Below are 17717 nucleotides of genomic sequence, written 5' to 3'. Positions count from 1 at the left end.
ACCCCATAAGAACACCCCTAACCCCATAGGATCACCCCAACCCCATAAGCACACCCCAACCCCATAGGATCACCCCAACCCCATAAGAACCGCCCGACCCTACAAGAACACTCCCAACCCCATAAGAACACCCCAACCCCATAGGATCACCCCAACCCCATAAGAACACCTCTAACCCCATAAGAACACCCCAACCCCATAGGATCACCCCAACCCCATAGGATCACCCCAACCCCATAAGAACACCCCTAACCCTATAGGATCACCCTAACCCCATAAGAACACCCCCAACCCCATAAGAACTTTGGCAACCCCATAAGAACAGCCCGGCCCCATAGGATCACCCCCAACCCCATAAGAACACCCCAACCCCATAGGATCACCCCAACCCCATAAGAACAACCCCAACCCCATAGGATCACCCCCAACCCCATAAGAACAGCCCGGCCCCATAAGAACATTCTGGCCCCATAAGAACATCCCCAACCCCATAAGAACACCTCTAACCCCATAGGAACATCCCAACCCTATAGGATCACCCCAACCCCATAAGAACAGCCCGGCCCCATAAGAACACCCCCAACCCCATAGGATCACCCCCAACCCCATAAGAACCGCCCGGCCCTATAAGAACACCCCAAACCCATAAGAACACCCCTAACCCCATAGGATCACCCCAACCCCATAAGAACACCTCTAACCCTATAGGATCACCCCAACCCCATAAGAACACCTCTAACCCTATAGGATCACCCCAACCCCATAGGATCACGCCAACCCCATAGGATCACCCCAACCCCATAAGATCACCCCAACCCCATAGGATCACGCCAACCCCATAGGAAGCGCGCGGCCCTACAAGAACACCCCCAACCCCATAGGAACACCCCAACCCCATAGGATCACCCCAACCCCATAAGAACTGCCCGGCCCCATAAGAACACCCCTAACCCTATAGGATCACGCCAACCCCATAGGATCACGCCAACCCCATAGGAAGCGCGCGGCCCTATAAAGGCCTGCTCACCTGCATGTCCGGGGGGGGTCGGAATTGGGGTCCCAGCGCCTTTAGGGTGAACCGGGCCCCGTTCCACACTTTGTTGCAGAAATGGCGGTACCCCAAAACCCGCCCCACGTCCAGGTTGATGTCGCGGCCTGGGGGGGATTTGGGGGGGATTTGGGGGGATTTGGGGGGATGTGGGGTGGATTTGGGGTGGATATGGGGGGATTTGGGGTGGATTTGGGGCAGTTATGGGGTGATTTGGGGTGGATTTGGGGTGGATTTGGGGGGATATGGGGTGGATTTGGGGTGGATTTGGGGTGGATATGGGGGGATTTGGGGTGGATTTGGGGCAGTTATGGGGTGATTTGGGGTGGATTTGGGGGGATATGGGGTGGATTTGGGGGGATTTGGGGTGGATTTGGGGTGGATTTGGGGGGATATGGGGTGGATTTGGGGTGGATTTGGGGTGGATTTGGGGCAGTTATGGGGTGATTTGGGGTGGATTTGGGGTGGATATGAGGGGATTTGGGGTGGATTTGGGGGGATTTGGGGTGGATTTGGGGTGGATATGAGGGGATTTGGGGTGGATATGGGGTGGATTTGGGGCAGTTATGGGGTGATTTGGGGTGGATTTGGGGGGATTTGGGGTGGATATGGGGTGGATTTGGGGTGATTTGAGGTGATTTGGGGTGGATTTGGGGGGATATGGGGTGGATTTGGGGTGGATATGAGGCAGATTTGGGGTGGATATGGGGTGGATTTGGGGGGATGTGGGGTGGATGTGGGGTGGATATGGGGTGGATTTGGGGGGATGTGGGGGGATTTGGGGTGGATATGGGGGGATATGGGGTGGATTTGGGGTGGATATGGGGTGGATTTGGGGTGGATATGGGGTGGATTTGGGGGGATTTGGGGTGGATATGGGGTGGATTTGGGGTGGATTTGGGGGGATATGGGGTGATTTGGGGTAGATTTGGGGTGGATATGGGGTGGATTTGGGGTGGATATGGGGTGATTTGGGGTGATTTGGGGTGATTTGGGGTGGATTTGGGGTGGATTTGGGGCAATGTGGGGCGGTACCCCAAAACCCGCCCCACGTCCAGGTTGATGTCGCGGCCTGTGGGGTGGGGGGAGCTGTGGGGCAGCTGTGGGGCCGCTATGGGGCTGCTATGGGGCAGCTATGGGGCACAATGGGGTTGCTATGGGGCCTCTATGGGGCCGCTATGGGGCAGCTGTGGGGCAGCTATGGGGCAGCTATGGGGCAGTTATAGGGCCTCCATGGGGCCGCTATGGGGCAGCTGTGGGGCAGCTGTGGGGCAGCTGTGGGGCAACTATGGGGCCATTATAGGGCAGCTATGGGGCAGCTATGGGGAAGTTATAGGGCCTCCATGGGGCAGTTATGGGGCAGCTATGGGGCAGCTATGGGGCAGGTATGGGGCCACTATGGGGCCACCATGGGGCCGCTATGGGGCAGCTGTGGGGCAGCTATGGGGCATCTATGGGGCAGCTATGGGGCTGCTGTGGGGCAGCTATGGGACCACTATGGGGCAGCTATGGGGCAGCTGTGGGGCAGCTGTGGGGAAGCCGTGGGGCCACTATGGGGCTGCTATGGAGCCGCTATGGGGCAGCTACGGGGCCACTATGGGGCAGCTATGGGGCAGTTATGGGGCCATTATAGGGCAGCTATGGGGCAGCTATGGGACCGCTATGGGGCAGCTGTGGGGCAGCTGTGGGGCCGCTATGGGGCAGCTGTGGGGCAGTTATGGGGCCGCTATGGGGCCATTATAGGGCAGCTATGGGGCTGCTATGGGGCTGTTATGGGGCAGCTATGGGGCCACTATGGGGCAGCTGTGGGGCAGCTATGGGGCACAATGGGGCTGTTATGGGGCCACTATGGGGCAGTTATGGGGCAGCTATGGGGCCGCTATGGGGCAGCTATGGGGCTGTTATGGGGCAGCTATGGGTCCACTATGGGTCCGTTATGGGGCAGCTATGGGGCAGCTATGGGGCAGCTATGGGGCAGCTGTGGGGCAGCTATGGGGCAGCTATGGGGCCGCTATGGGGCAGCTATGGGGCAGCTATGGGGCCGCTATGGGGCAGTTATGGGGCAGCTGTGGGGCCGCTATGGGGCAGCTATGGGGCAGCTATGGGGCAGCTGTGGGGCAGCTGTGGGGCAGCCGTGGGTCTCACCCTGAGCCGTGTAGGCGCAGAGGGCGAAGCGCAGCGCGTCGGTGCCGCACTCCGGGATCCCGTTGGGGAAATCGCGTTTCTGTGGGGCAGAAAGAAAACGGGGGGCGGGGGGGGGAGGTGGGGGTCAGCCCCACATATTGGGGGGGGGGCTGCCCCACAATCCCCCCAAAAATCCTGTTGGGGAGGGTTTGGAAACACACTTGGGGGTCTCAGCCCCACACTTTGGGGTCTCAGCCCCACATTTGGGGGTCGCAGCCCCACACTTGGGGCCCCAGCCCCACATATGGGGGTCGCAGCCCCACATATGTGGGTCGCAGCCCCACACTTGTGGGTCCCAGCCCCACATATGGGGGTCCCAGCCCTACATATGGGGGTCCCAGCCCTACTATGGGAGTCCCACCCCACACTTGTGGGTCCCAGCCCTAGACATGGGGGTCCCAGCCCCACACATGGGGATCCCACCCCACCCTTGTGGGTCCCAACCCCACATATGGGGGTCCCAGCCCCACATATGGGGGTCCCACCCCACCCTTGTGGGTCCCAGCCCCACATATGGGGGTCCCAGCCCTACTATGGGAGTCCCACCCCACACTTGTGGGTCTCAGCCCCATATATGGGGATCCCACCCCACATATAGGAGTTCCAGCCCCATATATGGAGATCCCAGCCCCATATTTGGGGGTCCCACCCCACATATGGGCATCCCACCCCACACTTGTGGGTCCCAGCCCCACATATGGGGGTCCCACCCCACACTTGTGGGTCTCAGCCCCACATATGGGGGTCCCACCCCACCCTTGTGGGTCCCAGTCCCATATTTGGGGATCCCATCCCACACTTATGGGTCCCAACCCTACATATGGGGGTCCCAGCCCTACTATGGGAGTCCCACCCCACACTTGTGGGTCCCTGCCCCACACTTGTGGGTCCCAGCCCCACACCTGCCCCTCCCGCGCGCGCTCCAGCTCAGCGGGGTCCAGGTTGCTGTTGAGCAGCTGCTGGTGGAGACCCTGCAGGGGGACACAGCGCCCCACGTTGGCCCCACAGCTGCCCCATAGCGGCCCCATAACAGCCCCATAGATGCCCCATAACAGCCCCACAGCTGCCCCATAGCCTCCCCACAGCTGCGCCATAGCGGCCCCATACTGACCCCATAACAGCCCCATAGCTGCCCCATAGGAACCCCATAACAGCCCCATAGCAGCCCCACAACTGCCCCATAGCAGCCCTATAACAACCCCACAGCAACCCCATATTGACCCCATAGCAGCCCCATAGCTGCCCCACAGCTGCCCCATAACAGCCCCACAGATGCCCCATAGCAGCCCCATAGCTGCCCCATAGCTGCCCCATAACAGCCCCATAGCTGCCCCATAACAGCCCCACAGCTGCCCCATAGCAGCCCCATAGCTGCCCCACAGCTGCCCCATAACAGCCCCACAGCTGCCCCATACCAACCCCATACCAACCCCATAGCTGCCCCATAGCAGCCCCATAAATTCCCGAGCCCCCCCCACCTGCAGACTGATTCCCCCCCATCCCCCCCATCCCCTCCCCCCCCCGCAGACTGACCCCCCCGCCCCCCCTCCACCTGCAGACTGACCCCCCCCTTCCTCCCCCCCCGCAGATCGATTTTCCCCCCCACCTGCAGACTGACCCCCCCCCGCAGACTGATGCCCCCCCCTTCCCCCCCCTCACCTGCAGACTGATTCCCCCCCCCTTCCTGTCCCCCCCCCCCCCCCCCCCCGGCAACTGACCCCACCCCCCCCACCTGCAGACTGATTGCCCCCTCCTTCCCCCCCCCACCCCACCGACTGATGCCCCCCCCCCCCCACAGACTGACCCCCCCTTCCCCCCCCCCACCTGCAGACTGACCCCCCCCGCCCCCCCCACCTGCAGACTGACTCCCCCCCTCCCCCCCCACCCCCCTTCCCCCCCCACCTGCAGACTGATGCCCCCCCCCTTCCTGTCCCCCCCCGCCCCCCCACCTGCAGACTGATGCCCTGGATGACGTCCAGCGGGTCGATGACGTTCCCCAGGGATTTGCTCATCTTCCTGCCGTGGGCGTCCCGCACGATGGCGTGCAGATACACCTGGGGGGGGGCCATTATTTCACCCCGAGCCCCCCCACAAAACCCCCCCCCGAGATCCCCACAAACCCACCCCCAAATCCCCCCAAAATCCCCACAAACCCCCCCAAAACCAGTTCCCCCAAAGACCCCCCCAACCCCCCCAAAAAGCCCCCCTACCCCCCCTCAGAGACCCCCTGACCCCCCCCAAAAGAACCCCCCCGAAGACCCCCCCAACCCCCCCACAAAACCCCCCAACCCCCCCCGAGATCCCCACAAACCCACCCCCAAATCCCCCCGAAATCCCCACAACCCCCCCCAAAACCAGTTCCCCCAAAGACCCCCCCAAACCCCCCTCCCAAAAGCCCCCAACCCCCCCCACAAACCCCCCTCCCCCCCCAAAGACCCCCTGGACCCCCCCAAAAGAACCCCCCCAAAGACCCCCCCCACAAAACCCCTCAAACCCCCCCCCCGAAAACCCCACAAACCCCCCCCAAATCCCCCTGAGATCCAACACAACCCCCCCAAAACCAGTTCCCCCAAAGACACCTCAACCCCCCTCAAAAGCCCCCCTACCCCCCCTCAAAGACCCCCTGACCCCCCCCAAAAGAACCCCCCTGAAGCCCCCCCCAAAGTCCCCCCCAACCCCCCCCCAAGATCCCCACAAACCCACCCCCAAATCCCCCCGAAATCCCCACAACCCCCCCCCAAAACCAGTTCCCCCAAAGACCCCCCCAAACCCCCCTCCCAAAAGCCCCCAACCCCCCCTCAAAGCCCCCTGACCCCCCCCAAAAGAACCCCCCCGAAGCCCCCCCCAAAGCCCCCCCCAAGATCCCCACAAACCCACTCCCAAATCCCCCCGAAATCCCCACAACCAGCCCCAAAACCAGTTCCCCCAAAGACCCCCCCAACCCCCTCCCAAAAGCCCCAACCCCCCAAAACCCCCCCTACCCCCCCCAAAGACCCCCTGACCCCCCCAGAAGAACCCCCCTAAGCCCCCCCACAAAACCCCCCAACCCCCCCCCTGAAATCCCCACAAACCCCCCCCAAATCCCCCCGACATCCCCACAATCCCCCCCCAAAACCAGTTCCCCCAAAGACACCTCAACCCCCCCCAAAAGCCCCCCTACCCCCCCTCAAAGACCCCCTGACCCCCCCCAAAAGAACCCCCCTGAAGCCCCCCCCAAAGTCCCCCCCAACCCCCCCCCAAGATCCCCACAAACCCCCCCCAACCCCTCCCCTGAGATCCAACACAACCCCCCCCCCAAAACCAGTTCCCCCAAAGACCCCCCCAACCCCCTCCCAAAAGCCCCCTACCCCCCCCAAAGACCCCCTGGACCCCCCCAAAAGAATCCCCCCAAAGACCCCCCCCACAAAACCCCCCAACCCCCCCCCGAAATCCCCACAAACCCCCCCCAAATCCCCCTGAGATCCAACACAACCCCCCCCAAAACCAGTTCCCCCAAAGACCCCCCCAAACCCCCCTCCCAAAAGCCCCCAACCCCCCCAAACCCCCCTACCCCCCCCAAAGACCCCCTGACCCCCCCCAAAAGAACCCCCCCGAAGACCCCCCCCACAAAACCCCCCAACCCCCCCCCGAAATCCCCACAACCCCCCCCCCCAAAACCAGTTCCCCCAAAAGCCCCCCTACCCCCCCCAAAGACCCCCTGACCCCCCCCAAAAGAACCCCCCCAAAGCCCCTCCAACTTCACCCCCCAAAATCCCCCCAAAGCCCCCCAACCCCCCCCCAAAGACCCTCCAACTTTCCACCCCCACAGAGCCTCCCCCCAAAGACCCCCCCCAACTTCCGCCCCCCCAGAGCCCCCCCCCAAAGACCCCCCCAACTTCTGCCCCCCCCCCGAGTCCCCCAACTTCCCCTCCCCTAAATCCCCCTAAACCTCCGCCCCAAAGACCCTCCAACTTTTCTCCCCCCCAGAGCCCCCCCCAAAGACCCCCCCAACTTCTGCCCCCCCCAGAGCCCCCCCCCCAAAGCCCCCCCCCAACTTCTGCCCCCCCCCTAAAGCCCTCCCCAGAGCCCCCCCAACTTCCCCCTCCCCCAAATCCCCCTAAACCTCCTCCCCAAAGCCCCTCAACTTTCCCCCCCGGATCCCCCCCACCCCAAAGACCCCCCCCCAACTTCTGCCCCCCCCCCAGAGCCCCCCCAACTTCCCCTCCCCCAAATCCCCCTAAACCTCCCCCCTAAAGACCCTCCAACTTTCCTCCCCCCAAAGCCCCTCCAACGTCCCCCCCCCGTAGCCCCCCCCCAAAGACCCCCCCAACTTCCGCCCCCCCCCCAGAGCCCCCCCCCAAAGACCCCCCCAACTTCTGCCCCCCCCCCGAAGTCCCCCCTAACCCCCCCAGAGCCTCCCCAACTTCCCCCCCCTAAATCCCCCAAAGCCCCCCCCAGAGACCCTCCAACTTTCCCCCCCGGATCCCCCCCCCAAAGACCCCCCCAACTTCTGCCCCCCCCCAAAGCCCCCCCCAAAAGACCCCCCCAACTTCTGCCCCCCCCAGAGCCCCCCCTCCAAAGACCCCCCCCAACTTCCGCCCCCCCCCAGAGCCCCCCCCAACTTCTTCCCCCCCCAAATCCCCCTAAACCTCCTCCCCAAAAGCCCCTCCAACTTTCCCCCCCGGATCCCCCCCACCCCAAAGACCCCCCCCTCAACTTCTACCCGCCCCCCCCCCCTAAAGCCCCCCCCCCCCTGAAGCCCCCCCCCCCAACCTCTCGGAACGGCAGCTTCCCGGTGAGCGCCAGCGCCCTCCCCCCAAAGCCCCCCCCCCCAGAGCCCTTCCAACTTTCCCCCCCGGATCCCCCCCTCCCCAAAGCCCCCCCCCCAAAGACCCCCCCCAACTTCCGCCCCCCCAGAGCCCCCCCCCAAAGCCCCCGTGACTTCTGCCCCCCCCAGAGCCCCCCCAACTTCCCCCCCCCAAATCCCCCTAAACCTCCCCCCCAAAGCCCCTCCAACTTTCCCCCCCGGATCCCCCCCCACCCCAAAGACCCCCCCCAACTTCCGCCCCCCCCCCCAGAGCCCCCCCCAGAGCCCCCCCAACTTCCCGAAGACCCCCCCCCCGGTGCCCCCCCCCCAAAGAGCCCCCCAACTTCTGCCCCCCCAAATCCCCCTAAACCTCCCCCCCAAAGCCCCTCCAACTTTCCCCCCCGGATCCCCCCCACCCCAAAGACCCCCCCCAACTTCCGCCCCCCCCAGAGCCCCTCCAACTTCCCCCTCCCCAAATCCCCCTAAACCTCCCCCCTAAAAACCCTCCAACTTTCCTCCCCCCCAGAGCCCCCCCCAAAGACTCCCCCAACTTCTGCCCCCTCCAGAGCCCCCCCCCAAAGCCCCCCCCCAACTTCTGCCCCCCCCCCCCAGAGCCCCCCCCAACTTCTTCTTCCCCCCCAAAGCCCCCCCCCAAAGCCCCTCCAACTTTCCCCCCCGGATCCCCCCCACCCCAAAGACCCCCCCCTCAACTTCTACCCACCCCCCCCCCTAAAGCCCCCCCCCCCCTGAAGCCCCCCCCCCCAACCTCTCGGAACGGCAGCTTCCCGGTGAGCGCCAGCGCCCTCCCCCCAAAGCCCCCCCCCCCAGAGCCCTTCCAACTTTCCCCCCCGGATCCCCCCCTCCCCAAAGCCCCCCCCCCAAAGACCCCAGAGCCCCCCCCCAAAGCCCCTGTGACTTCTGCCCCCCCCAAAGCCCCCCCCAGAGCCCCCCAACTTCCCCCCCCCAAATCCCCCTAAACCTCCCCCCCAAAGCCCCTCCAACTTTCCCCCCCGGATCCCCCCCCACCCCAAAGACCCCCCCCAACTTCTGTCCCCCCCCAAGACACCCTCCAGAGCCCCCCCAACTTCTGCCCCCCCCCCAGAGCCCCCCCCCAAAGACTCCACCCAACTTCCGCCCCCCCCAGAGCCCCCCCCAACTTCTTCCCCCCCCAAATCCCCCTAAACCTCCCCCCCCAAAGCCCCTCCAACTTTCCCCCCCGGATCCCCCCCACCCCAAAGACCCCCCCCTCAACTTCAACCCCCCCCCCCCCTCTGAAGCCCCCCCCCCCGGAGCCCCCCCTCACCCCCCCCAACCTCTCGGAACGGCAGCTTCCCGGTGAGCGCCAGCGCCAGCATCACCATGCGGGCCACCCAGAAGAACAGGATGTCGTGGCCCGTCTCCAGCAGCGTCCCCGGGTAGAACACCGACAGCTCCTCGCTCTGGGGGGGGGGGGCGGGGGGTCACCTCATTGCCCCCCCCCCTCCCCCCCCACCCCCAAACGGGGGGGTCACATCATCTCCCCCCCCCCCCCCATGTCAATTCTGCACCCCGACCCCGTCCCCTGCCCCCCCCCCCCGGAACACCGACAGCTCCTCGCTCTGGGGGGGGGCGGGGGGGGGCAGTGGGGGGGGGTCACCTCACTGCCCCCCCCCCCTCCCCACCACCCCCAATCGGGGGGGTCACATCATCTCATCATCTCCCCACCCCCCCCCTTAATGTTGCCTCTGCCCTCAGTGTCACCTGCACCCCCCCCTCCCCTGCAGCCCCCCGGAACACCGACAGCTCCTCGCTCTGGGGGGGGGGCGGGGGGGGGGTCACCTCATTGCCCCCACCCCCAAACGGGGGGGTCACATCATCTCCCCCCCCCCCCCATGTCAATTCTGCACCCCGACCCCGTCCCCTGCCCCCCCCCCGGAACACCGACAGCTCCTCGCTCTGGGGGGGGGTGACGGGGGGGGGGGCAGTGGGGGGGGGTCACCTCATAGCCCCCCCACCCACCCGGGGGGGGGTCACTTCACCTCCCCCCTGTGCCCCCCCCCCCCCCCCATGTCAGTTCTGCCCCCAGTGTCACCTGCACCCTCCCCCTCCCCTGCCCCCCCCTGGATCACCGACAGTTCCTCGCTCTGGGGGGGGGGCGGGGGGGTGTCACCTCATTGCCCCCCCCCGCACCCGGGGGGGTCACATCATCTCCCCCCCTCCCCTTAATGTTGCCTCTGCCCTCAGTGTCACCTGCACCCCCCCCCCGTCCCCTGCCCCCCCCGGATCACCGACAGCTCCTCGCTCTGGGGGGGGGTGACGGGGGGGGTCACCTCATTGCCCCCCCCACCCGGGGGGGGGTCACTTCACCTCCCCCCTGTGGCCTCCCCCCCCCCCCCCCCATGTCAATTCTGCCCCCAGTGTCATCGTGTCATCTGCACTCCCCCCTCCCCTGCCCCCCCCCGGAACACCGACAGCTCCTCGCTCTGGGGGGGGGCGGGGGGGGGGCAGGGGGAGGGGTCACCTCATTGCCCCCCCCCCACCCACTCGGGGGGGGGGTCACTTCACCTCCCCCCATCCCAACTCTGCCCCCACTGTCATCTGTTATCAATGGGGCACAGAGTTATCAATGGGATCAGTGGGGCACAGAGTTATCAATGGGGCACAGCGTTATCAGTGGGGCACAGCGTTATCAATGGGGCACAGCGTTATCAGTGGGATCAATGGGGCTCAATGTTATCAGTAGGGCCCAGAATTATCAATGGGGTACAGCATCATCAATGGGATCAGTGGGGCTCAGAGTTATCAATGGTGCTCAATATTATCAATGGGATCAATGGGGCACAGTTATCAATGGGGCACAGCGTTATCAATGGGATCAATGGGGCACAGAGTTATCAATGGGGCACAGCGTTATCAATGGGATCAGTGGGGCACAGCGTTAGCAATGGGGCACAGAGTTAGCAATGGGATCAGTGGGGCACAGCGTTATCAATGGGGCACAGCGTTATCAGTGGGATCAGTGGGGCACAACGTTATCAATGGGGCTCAGAGTTATCAATGGGATCAGTGGGGCACAGAGTTATCAATGGGGCACAGCGTCATCAATGGGATCAATGGGGCACAGTGTTATCAATGGGGCCCAGAATTATCAATGGGGCCCAGAGTTATCAACGGGATCAATGGGGCACAGCGTTATCAATGGGGCCCAGAATTATCAATGGGGCACAGCGTTATCAATGGGATCAGTGGGGCTCAGAGTTATCAATGGGGCACAGCGTTATCAATGGGATCAATGGGGCACAGAGTTATCAATGGGGCCCAGAATTATCAATGGGGCACAGCGTTATCAATGGGATCAATGGGGCACAACGTTATCAATGGGATCAATGGGGCTCAATGTTATCAATGGGGCCCAGAATTATCAATGGGGCCCAGAGTTATCAACGGGATCAATGGGGCACAGCGTTATCAATGGGGCCCAGAATTATCAATGGGGCACAGCGTTATCAATGGGATCAGTGGGGCTCAGAGTTATCAATGGGGCACAGCGTTATCAATGGGATCAATGGGGCACAGAGTTATCAATGGGGCCCAGAATTATCAATGGGGCACAGCGTTATCAATGGGATCAATGGGGCACAACGTTATCAATGGGATCAATGGGGCTCAATGTTATCAATGGGGCCCAGAATTATCAATGGGGCCCAGAGTTATCAACGGGATCAATGGGGCACAGCGTTATCAATGGGGCCCAGAATTATCAATGGGGCACAGCGTTATCAATGGGATCAGTGGGGCTCAGAGTTATCAATGGGGCACAGCGTTATCAATGGGATCAATGGGGCACAGAGTTATCAATGGGGCCCAGAATTATCAATGGGGCACAGCGTCATCAATGGGCTCCGTGGGGCACAACGTTATCAATGGGATCAATGGGGCACAATGTTATCAATGGGGCCCAGAATTATCAATGGGGCACAGAGTTATCAATGAGATCAATGGGGCACAGCGTCATCAATGGGATCAATGGGGCCCAGAATTATCAATGGGGCACAGCATCATCAATGGGCTCCGTGGGGCACAAAGGGCTGACTGTTATCAGTGGGGCACAATGGGGCTCAGTGGGGCTCAGCGGGGCTCAGTGGGGCGCAGCGGGGCGCAGTGGGGCTCAGTGGGGCGCAGTGGGGCAGCGTCCCCCCCCTCTCCCCCCCCCGCCCCATAACCCACCTGCTCCGGCCACCCGAAGATGGAGAAGGGGAACAGCCCGGAGGAGAACCACGTGTCCAGGACGTCCTCGTCTGCGCCCCACAAGTGACCCATAAGTGCCCCATAAGTGACCCACAGCGCCCCATAACTGACCCATAAGTGACCCACAGTGCCCCATAAGCAACCCACAGTGACCCACACCACCCCATAAGTGACCCACAGTGACCCATAACACACCATAAGTGACCCACAGTGCCCCATAACGCACCATAAGTGACCCACAGCGCCCCATACTGCCCCATAAGTGACACATAAGTGACCCACAGTGCCCCATACTGCCCCATAAGTGACCCACAGTGCCCCATACCGCCCCATAAGTGACCCATAAGTGCCCCATAAGTGACCCACAGTGCCCCATACCGCCCCATAAGTGACCCATAAGTGCCCCATAAGTGACCCACAGTGCCCCATACCGCCCCATAAGTGACCCACAGTGCCCCACAGCATCCCATAAGTGACCCACAGTGCCCCATACCGCCCCATAAGTGACCCACAGTGCCCCATAACGCCCTATAAGTGCCCCACAGTGCCCCATACCACCCCATAAGTGACCCACAGTGCCCCATACCGCCCCATAAGTGACCCAGTGCCCCATAAGTGACCCACAGTGACCCATACGTGATCCACCCCACCGGGCCCCACATCTCCCCACCCCATAGCACCCCCTAGTACCCTGCATAACCCCACCCCACAGCAGCCCATAGCACCCATAGCATCCCACATCTCCCCACCCCACATCACCCCATAGTGCCCCACATCACCCCACCCTGCCCCACATCTCCCAACCCCACATCACCCCACCCCACATCACCCCACATCACCCCACCCTGCCCCATATCTCTCCACCCCACATCTCCCCACCCCACCCCACCCCACCCCACATCACCCCACCCTGCCCCACATCTCCCCACCCCACATCACCCCATAGTGCCCCACATCACCCCACCCTGCCCCACATCTCCCCACCTCACATCACCCCACATCACCCCACCCTGCCCCATATCTCTCCACCCCACATCTCCCCACCCCACCCCACCCCACATCACCCCACCCTGCCCCATATCTCCCCACCCCTCCCCACCCCACCCCACAGCACCCCACCCCACAGCACCCCAACCTGCCCCACATCTCCCCACCCCACATCACCCCACCCTACCCTCCATCTCCCCCCCGCCCCACATCACCCCACCCCACATCACCCCACCCACCCCACATCACCCCACCCCACATCACCCCACAGCAACCCACATCACCCCACCCCACATCTCCCCGCCCCACATCACCCCGCCCCACATCACCCCACCCCACATCACCCCATCCTACCCCCACATCTCCCCACCCATCACCCCACCCCACATCACCCCACCCTACCCCAGATCACCCCACCCTGCCCCACATCACCCCGCCCCACATCACCCCACATCACCCCACCATCCCATCTCCCCACCCCACATCACCCCACCCCACATCACCCCCCCTGCCCCACATCTCCCCACCCATCACCCCACCCCACATCAACCCATATAACCCCATCCTGCCCCACATCACCCCACATCACCACACCCCACCCCACATCTCCCCGCCGCACATCTCCCCACCCCACATCACCCCCCCCACCCCACATCTCCCCACCCATCACCCCACCCCACCCCAGCCCACCCCCCACCCCCCCCGCCCCACATCACCCCACCCCACATCTTCCCACCCCACATCACCCCCCATCACCCCACCCCACCCCACATCACCCCCCCTGCCCCATATCACCCCACCCCACATCACCCCATATAACCCCACCCTGCCCCACATCACCCTGCCCCACATCTCCTCACCCCACCCCACATCACCCCACCCCACATCACCCCATCCTACCCCCACATCACCCCACATCACCCCACCCCACATCACCCCACATCACCCCACCCCAAATCACCCCACCCCACATCACATCACATCACCCCACCCCACATCACATCACCCCACATCACCCCACATCAACCCCCACCCCCCCTGCCCCACATCACCCCACCCCACCCCACATCTCCCCACCCCACATCACCCCACATCACCCCACCCATCACCCCACCCCACCCCACCCCACCCCCACCCCCCCCCACCCCACATCTCCCCACCCCCCATCACCCCCATCACCCCACCCCGCCCCACATCACCCCCCATCACCCCACCCTACCCATCACCTCACCCCAGCCCACCCCACATCACCCCACATCTCCCCACCCCCCATCACCCCCATCACCCCACATCTCCCCACCCCACATCACCCCACCCCACATCACCCCACCCTACCCCACATCACCCCACCCCACATCACCCCACCCTGCCCCACATCTCCCCCCACCATCACCCCCATCACCCACATCACCCCACCCCACATCACCCCACATCACCCCACCCCATATCACCCCACATCTCCCCACCCCACCCCACATCTCCCCGCCCCACATCACCCCACCCCACATCACCCCACCCTGCCCCACATCTCCCCCCCCTCCATCACCCCCATCACCCCACATCTCCCCGCCCCACATCACCCCACCCCACATCACCCCACCCTACCCCACATCACCCCACCCCACATCACCCCACATCACCCCACCCTGCCCCACATCACCCCACATCACCCCACCCTGCCCCACATCTCCCCCCCTCCATCACCCCCATCACCCCCCATCACCCCACCCCACCCCACCCCACCCCACCCCGCGGCGCACCCTGCAGGAGGTCGATGCATTCGGGCTGCACTCCGAACTCTTTGGCCGCTTTGCTGCGCGCCTCCTCCTCCGTCCGCCCGCAGACCCACGGGCCGTCAGCGTCGGGGCTGCCCTGCCCCACACACACGGGCGCGGACCCATAGGCACCCAGGAGCACCCATAGGGGCCCAGGAACTCCCATAGGGGCCCAGGAACACCCATAGGGACCCATAGGGACCCAGAAACACCCATAGGCACCCAGGAACACCCATAGGGGCCCATGGGGACCCATAGGGACCCAGAAACACCCAGGAACACCCATAGGGGCCCAGGAACACCCATAGGGGCCCATAGGGACCCATAGGCACCCAGGAACACCCATAGGGACCCAGGAACACCCATAGGGACCCAGAAACACCCATAGGGACCCATAGGGACCCAGAAACACCCATAGGCACCCAGGAACACCCATAGGGGCCCATGGGGACCCATAGGGACCCAGAAACACCCATAGGGGCCCAGGAACACCCATAGGGGCCCAGGAACACCCATAGGGACCCACAGGGACCCATAGGCACCCAGGAACACCCATAGGGACCCAGGAACACCCATAGGGACCCATAGGGACCCAGAAACACCCAGGAACACCCATAGGGGCCCAGGAACACCCATAGGGACCCATAGGGACCCATAGGCACCCAGGAACACCCATAGGGGCCCAGGAACACCCATAGGGACCCAGGAACACCCATAGGGGCCCATGGGGACCCATAGGGGACCAGAAACACCCATAGGGACCCAGGAACACCCATAGGGACCCAGAAACACCCATAGGGACCCATAGGGACCCAGGAACACCCATAGGGGCCCAGGAACACCCATAGGAACCCACGGGGACCCATAGGGACCCAGAAACACCCATAGGGACCCAGGAACACCCATAGGGACCCAGAAACACCCATAGGGGCCCACGGGGACCCATAGGCACCCAGGAACACCCATAGGGGCCCAGGAACACCCATAGGGACCCAGAAACACCCATAGGGACTCATAGGGACCCAGGAACACCCATAGGGACCCAGGAACACCCATAGGGACCCACAGGGACACGTAGGGAGAACCATAGGGACTCAGAAACACAGAAACAGCCACCCAAGAATCCCACAACCACCCCAAAACCCCACAACCCCAGAGCCAACCCAAAACCCCACTACCACCCCACAACCCCACAACCACCCCAAACCACAACCCCACAACAGCCCCACAACCACCCCAAAACCCCACAACCCCACAGCCACCCCAAAACCCCACAGCCACCACAAAACCCCAGAGCCACCCCAGAATCCCACAACCCCACAGCCACCCCACAGCCCCAAAACCCCACAACCACCCCAAAACCCCACAACCACCCCACAACCCCAAAACCCCACAGCCACCCCACAACCCCACAGCCACCCCAAAACCCCAAAACCCCACAGCCCCACAACCCCACAGCCACCCCAAAACCCCACAACCCCACAGCCACCCCACAGCCCCACAATCCCACAGCCACTCCAAAACCCCACAACCACCCCACAACCCCAAAACCCCACAGCCACCCCAAAACCCCACAACCCCACAGCCACCCCAAAACCCCACAGCCACCCAACCACCCCAAAACCCCACAGCCACCCCACAACCCCACAGCCACCCCAAAACCCCACAGCCACCCCAAAACCCCACAACCCCACAGCCACCCCACAGCCCCACAATCCCACAACCACCCCAAAACCCCACAACCACCCCACAGCCTCACAGCCACCCCAGAATCCCACAACCCCACAGCCACCCCACAGCCCCACAATCCCACAACCACCCCAAAACCCCACAACCACCCCACAGCCTCACAGCCACCCCAGAATCCCACAACCCCACAGCCACCCCACAGCCCCACAATCCCACAGCCACTCCAAAACCCCACAACCACCCCACAACCCCACAACCCCACAGCCACCCCAAAACCCCAAAACCCCACAACCCCACAACCCCACAGCCACCCCAAAACCCCACAACCCCACAGCCACCCCACAGCCCCACAATCCCACAGCCACTCCAAAACCCCACAACCACCCCACAACCCCAAAACCCCACAGCCACCCCAAAACCCCACAACCCCACAGCCACCCCAAAACCCCACAGCCACCCAACCACCCCAAAACCCCACAGCCACCCCACAACCCCACAGCCACCCCAAAACCCCACAACCCCACAGCCACCCCACAGCCCCACAATCCCACAACCACCCCAAAACCCCACAACCACCCCACAGCCTCACAGCCACCCCAGAATCCCACAACCCCACAGCCACCCCACAGCCCCACAATCCCACAGCCACTCCAAAACCCCACAACCACCCCACAACCCCACAACCCCACAGCCACCCCAAAACCCCACAATCACCCCACAGCCCCACAGCCACCCCAAAACCCCACAACCCCACAGCCACCCCACAGCCCCACAATCCCACAACCACCCCAAAACCCCACAGCCACCCCACAGCCCCAAAACCCCACAGCCACCCCAAAACCCCACAGCCACCCCACAACCCCAGAGCCACCCCAGAATCCCACAACCCCACAGCCACCCCACAGCCCCACAATCCCACAACCACCCCAAAACCCCACAACCACCCCACAGCCTCACAGCCACCCCAGAATCCCACAACCCCACAGCCACCCCACAGCCCCACAATCCCACAGCCACTCCA

At 63.8% G+C, this 17717-nt stretch overlaps 1 protein-coding gene across 3 annotated transcripts in view; it reads right to left on the bottom strand.

Annotated features, from left to right (window-relative positions):
- The window catches only part of VARS1 (valyl-tRNA synthetase 1), a 106006-nt gene that overhangs the window by 24828 nt on the left and 63461 nt on the right, over positions 1-17717 (bottom strand). For 2 of the 3 annotated variants that reach the window (XM_090129006.1, XM_090129005.1), the window contains exons 17-23: positions 14993-15104; positions 12225-12295; positions 9332-9457; positions 5182-5286; positions 4135-4203; positions 3194-3272; positions 1028-1155 (exon numbers count right to left, since the gene is read on the bottom strand). In XM_090129006.1, the coding sequence (XP_089985132.1) occupies positions 1028-1155; positions 3194-3272; positions 4135-4203; positions 5182-5286; positions 9332-9457; positions 12225-12295; positions 14993-15104 (690 nt within the window). Of the gene's footprint in view, positions 1-1027; positions 1156-1341; positions 2121-3193; positions 3273-4134; positions 4204-5181; positions 5287-9331; positions 9458-12224; positions 12296-14992; positions 15105-17717 lie in introns of those variants that run through there. The other variant, XM_090129008.1, reaches the window with a different exon arrangement.

Source organism: Phasianus colchicus, chromosome 35 (assembly GCF_987193195.1).
Source record: "Phasianus colchicus chromosome 35, bPhaCol1.hap1.1, whole genome shotgun sequence".
In the NCBI taxonomy this organism is placed as follows: domain Eukaryota; kingdom Metazoa; phylum Chordata; class Aves; order Galliformes; family Phasianidae; genus Phasianus; species Phasianus colchicus.
This window is presented reverse-complemented; position numbering and strand designations above follow the sequence as displayed.